This window comes from Dromiciops gliroides, chromosome 4 (genome assembly GCF_019393635.1).
Source record: "Dromiciops gliroides isolate mDroGli1 chromosome 4, mDroGli1.pri, whole genome shotgun sequence".
In the NCBI taxonomy this organism is placed as follows: Eukaryota; Metazoa; Chordata; class Mammalia; order Microbiotheria; family Microbiotheriidae; genus Dromiciops; species Dromiciops gliroides.
Genome location: NC_057864.1, coordinates 348,654,243 through 348,659,280, shown reverse-complemented (window position 1 = coordinate 348,659,280; position 5,038 = coordinate 348,654,243). Strand labels below are relative to the sequence as shown.

At 42.8% G+C, this 5,038-nt stretch overlaps 1 protein-coding gene across 1 annotated transcript; it reads right to left on the bottom strand.

The window, feature by feature from the left end:
• Positions 1-504: 504 nt before the first annotated feature.
• Positions 505-3,597, bottom strand: CALHM6 (calcium homeostasis modulator family member 6). The gene is made up of 2 exons (XM_043963565.1): positions 2,987-3,597; positions 505-1,004 (listed from the first exon to the last, which is right to left on the bottom strand). The coding sequence occupies exons 1-2, from the start codon at positions 3,524-3,526 to the stop codon at positions 660-662; spliced, it is 885 nt and encodes a 294-aa protein (XP_043819500.1). The 5' UTR covers positions 3,527-3,597; the 3' UTR covers positions 505-659.
• Between the last annotated feature and the right edge of the window lie 1,441 nt (positions 3,598-5,038).

Sequence of the window (5,038 nt, the reverse complement as noted above, 5' to 3'; positions counted from 1 at the left end):
TAAATTTCAATTGACTGAATGGAAATGATTTCCTAACTACTCTGTGTAGTATATAGTACCAATATTATTTTCCTTCACTTTGCAGTCAAGTACACTATATTTAAGGGAGTTTAAATGATTTTCCCAGGGCAGCACACCTAGTAAATTTTAGAGTCAGATTTTAAACCCCTGGCCCTGAATTTCCTCACCTATAAAATAGTTACATTTTCTTTTGAGGGGCAATGAGGGTTAAGTGACTTTCCCAGGGTCATACAGCTACTAAGTATCAAGTGTCTGAGGCCAGTTTTGAACTCAGGTCCTCCTGAATCCAGGGCCGGTGCTCTATCCACTGTGCCACCTACTTGCCCTTCACCTATAAAATAAAGGGGTAGGAGTAGATAACCTCTAATGTCCTTTAACCTTTGATATTTTATGATTCAATGAAAGAGCAAAGTTATCACCACCAAAAGACAAGCTTTGATAGAATCTCAAACCTGTTTATTAGCAAAATTAGTATCTACAAAAAGGAAGTAACATAACTACATGTAGTTATGTTTTTCTACATATAACATTCTGCCATACCATATGTTTATTTATTATTACATTACCCTAACAGAATTGGTAAGATCAAGTGAATCCACAAATCTTAGAACAGTATTCACAATATCCTTACTAGATGGTTAAGCATTACAGTCATCCTTCTGCTTCTTAACATACTTGTGTAATACACTATAATATTGACTCCCAGGATTGAATGTATGGCGCACTGAAATCTTTTCCCAGTCTTTAGAATTTGGTAATCTGAACTCTTGTGGCTGGGAGCCATCAAAGAAGCTTTTGACATTCTCTTTTGCCAATTTTGTAGCATGATTCTCAGCTTCATTCATCAATATCTCTTCTTCCTTTTTACCATATAGTTTCCAGAACTTAAAATGAAGAAAATTAACTGGAGCTCGGCATCTAGTGATGGATGTAAAAATCAGAAGAGCGATCACAACAAGAGCTATCAGGGCCCAACCTGCCACCTGCGAGACACAGACCAAAATGGGTTACAATTTAACTTAAAATGAAATAGAAAATTAATCCCTTCTGAAAAGTTTACTGTTCACAAAGATGGAGAATTCTTGCGGGAGAGCATATTTAGGAACACAACAAATATGGTGAGACTTTTGGCCACAGCTAACAGTTAACTTGACATCACACAGTTCATACAGGAGAGAAATCTTAGGAATATAATATAGGTGGGATGGCCTTCTGCTGGAGCAAATAATTTAGAAACCATCAGAGTTTTGCCTCTGAGACTTTCGTTCAAGCCCATCTGGAAAAATTAATGTTCCCTATACAGGACATTCTAGCTCTCACTTCTGTCCCTAGAATGCTCTCCTTCCTCAGCTCGGCCTTCCGGAATCTCTGGCTATTGAATCTCTATGAAGCCTTGAAAACCTCACTCAAATGCTACCTCCTCAATAAAACCACTCCTAATTCCCAATTCCAGGCTTAGCTCTTGTGTCATCTTCTGCAAGAGACCTTTCTGGATTCACTCAGTTGATACTCCCCCCACTCAAATGCTTGGCATTTCTTTTGTACAAATTAGATATTTGCTTGTTTGTATACCTATTGTTTCCTCCTTGAAGAGTGTGAGCTCTGCATGACAAATTTTTGTTTATCTCCAGCACATAACAGTGCCTGACACACAGCAAATGCTTAATAAATGATGCTTAAATTGGAGAAACTAGAGAGGCAGCATTGCCATCATTCAAAGGGCAGGGGGGAGGGTAAGGTGTCTGTTACCTGTGGAGTCATTCATATTTTCAGGAATGTCCGGGTACTGGGGAAAGAACCTGGACCATAAGCCCTTAGAGGGGAGCTTCCTTCAAGTCCCAACTAAAGTCCTACCTTCTACAGGAAGTCTTCCCTAACCTGTCTTAATTCCAGTGCTTTCTCTCTCTTCATTATTTCCTAATTATCCTATTTATAGCTTGCTTTGGACATGGCTGTTTGCATTGTCTCCTCCATTAGATTGTGAGCTCCCTTAGGGCAAGGACTGTCTTTTGTTTCTTTTTGTATCCCCGGTGTTTGGCACTGCCTGACACACAGTAGGCACTTAATAAATGTTAATTGGTTGATTATTTATTGATTGAAAACATTAATTTCATGTATCTTTACATTACAACCCAGATAGGGTAGGTTGCCCATCACAGAGGAACATTAAGATTGCTCTTCCTGTCATTTAGTAAGCTCATTTCTTTGTATGTTGGAAGATTCTAGGTATGAGAGAAAACAACTCTTTCATCTCTCTTTTTACAAGAGAACTTAAAATTCACTTATTCATGGACCATTCCTTCAGACCTACTGAATCAATAGCACTGATCAGTGCCTGGGGAAATACAGTATAAAGATTAGATTAGAGATAGTCTGTGCTCCCAGGCAGTCTACAGTTTAGTATCAGAATAAGACACAAACACAAATGTCTGTGACATGTTGTTGTTGTTTGTCCTTCTCGAAGAGGACTATGACATTAAGGTGATGTCATTAATTGGATTGTAATTGAGGGAGGGGCTGTGCGGGGTCACCAACCTCATTCTCTTTTCCTGAGCCATATGGGTCCAGTGGCAAGGTATACATCAGGACAACTGGAAATAGCCCTGGATGTTTAAGGCAATTGGGGTTAAGTGACTTGCCCAGGGACATTTGAGAGCAGGCAAGACAAAGCTTTCTTTCTGAAAAAGGAATCATTCCTTCACTCAATAAACATTTAATACGCCCACTGTGTGCCAGGCAGCCTTCCTAAAAATGCTGGCATTTGAGTTGGACAAGGAAGGGCACAGGTTTCTCACTTCCATTCACTGGTGCTAGTTAAATCTCTGTAAAATACCTCCTTTCTCTCGTCTGTCTCTCTATCTCTTCTCTCTCCAACCCCTTCCCAATCCTGGCCTCAAGCCCGGCTTTTGTGACCAGGATCTCTCCACTCTCTTCTCACTGAGCTGAAATCATGAGGGGCCTTTACCTGGGAATGCGCCTTGAGTTCCTTCAAGAGCTCCTGGACGTTCTCTGGTTTCGCTTTCTGGCAGGGCACCTGTGGCAGCTGCTCAGAACAGCTGGCCTCCTGAGCAGGGCACAGCAGCCGAGACACCCAAGTGCTCCCACTGGCTGCGCACTCATAGAAACCTCCCCCGAGTAGCGCCACTGCGATCCAGGTGATGGGCGCCACGGCAGCGGCCAAAGTGAAGTGACAGCACACTGTTAAACTGGCGCAAAGCCCGGGGCCAGCTTCATCGCACCCTTCTTCCTTCCGGGCCGCACAGCAGCCTGTCATGAGCCACTTGGCCCGGGTGCTCAGCAAGCAGCCCAGCAGGAAGAGGATCAGGGCCGGAACCAGGAGAAAGACGAGGGAATAGGGAAGGTTCCACGTGGCGCTGCAGGGACATTGGAACACCACGCTGGAAAAGAGGCGCTCCCCACCGGCTGTCAGCAGGCTCAGTAAGCTATAGCCTAAAACAGTGTGGTATTTAACCAACAGGTCTGCCACATGTTTAAACTTCTCCATGGGCCTCCTTCTCCTCTCCACCCGGAGACCTGGTGAACAGCTGCAGGGAGCACCTACTGTCTTTGCCTGCTTTTCTGTTATCTTTACTGTCTTCACTAGGGAATGGGAAGCTAAATGGGGTATATATATATATGTTCAGGGTAAGGGGAGGAGAGGGACTTTCCAATTTTTGCAGTCTTTTCAAAGGGGAAGTAGATGATTACAGAAGTGTTAAAGTTTCATTTTCTTATATGGTAACCCAGCTGAATTTTATTTCAATCCACACAGGCTCAAGACAACAGAAGAAACCCCCTTAATGCCCCTTCTTTGATAGAGAGAGGTACAGGCTACCCACATTTTTTTTTAAAAGAGATTAAAAACACTGCAATTGAAGACACTAGATCATCTGTTCTTCTGCAAAAGTGAAAACAGTTTAATGTAAATAACCTTGTCTGGGGCCTCAGCTACTCTACCATGATACTTTTCCCCCAAGCAAATCTAGTAACTCCAAATCACCCTTACTTGACTTCATGACAAATGACAAAATCATCACCTCTATGAGCATTATTTTCCTCCTTTGTAAAATGAAAAAGTTGGACTAAATTTTAAGATTTGCTGCTGGCCAGGACCTTGGTGATCACCTCCTCATTTTAGAGAGGGCACAGACAAATAATCTCTAAACCCCACTTTTAATCCTAATGCATTATAGGTGAAAGAATCCACATATAGTTAACAGGCAGAGTGGAAAGAATGCTGCTCATTTACCATCCCAAAGACAGCATTCTAGGAGGCAAAGACCCTCAAAGTTTGGGGCCAGAATAGAAAACAGTTGCTATTTAAACTCATTCTAAGCCATCTAGAGTTAAACTTCCCCCAAAGATTGATAACTTATCTGTAACTTCATTGTTCCAGAGAAATAACTGATGATGCTGAGAAGTTAAGTGATAAGTAATATGTTTGAGAGGCAGGACCTAAATGTAGGTCTTCCTGACTAGTCATCTATCTAATATTCCATGCTACCGCTTGCTGTGAAATTCTACATTAAGAATTATTTTTTTAAAAATGCTTTGAGGGGCAGCTAGGTGGCGCAGTGGATAGAGCACCGGCCCTGGAGTCAGGAGTACCTGAGTTCAAATCCGGCCTCAGACACTTAACACTTACTAGCTGTGTAACCCTGGGCAAGTCACTTAACCCCAAATGCCTCACTAAAAAATAAAAAATAAAAAATGCTTTGATTCTGGGGCAGCTAGGTGGCACGATGGATAGAGCACCGATCCTGGAGTCAGAAAGACCTGAGTTCAAATTTGACCTCTGTAAAGAATTAATTGTTATTTGAGGTTTTTATGCCACTGGCCTGGGGCTCCGCAAACCGCAGGGTGCTCCACCCACTGGTTGTAGCCGTTGCCATGGCGTTGGCACCTCACATCATCACCACTCGGCCCGATGCCTACATGGGCCTGGCAAAATTATGATTGGAAGCCTAGTGAGGACAGTCATGTGACTGTCAGAGCAGCCATCCCATTGGCTGGGGCT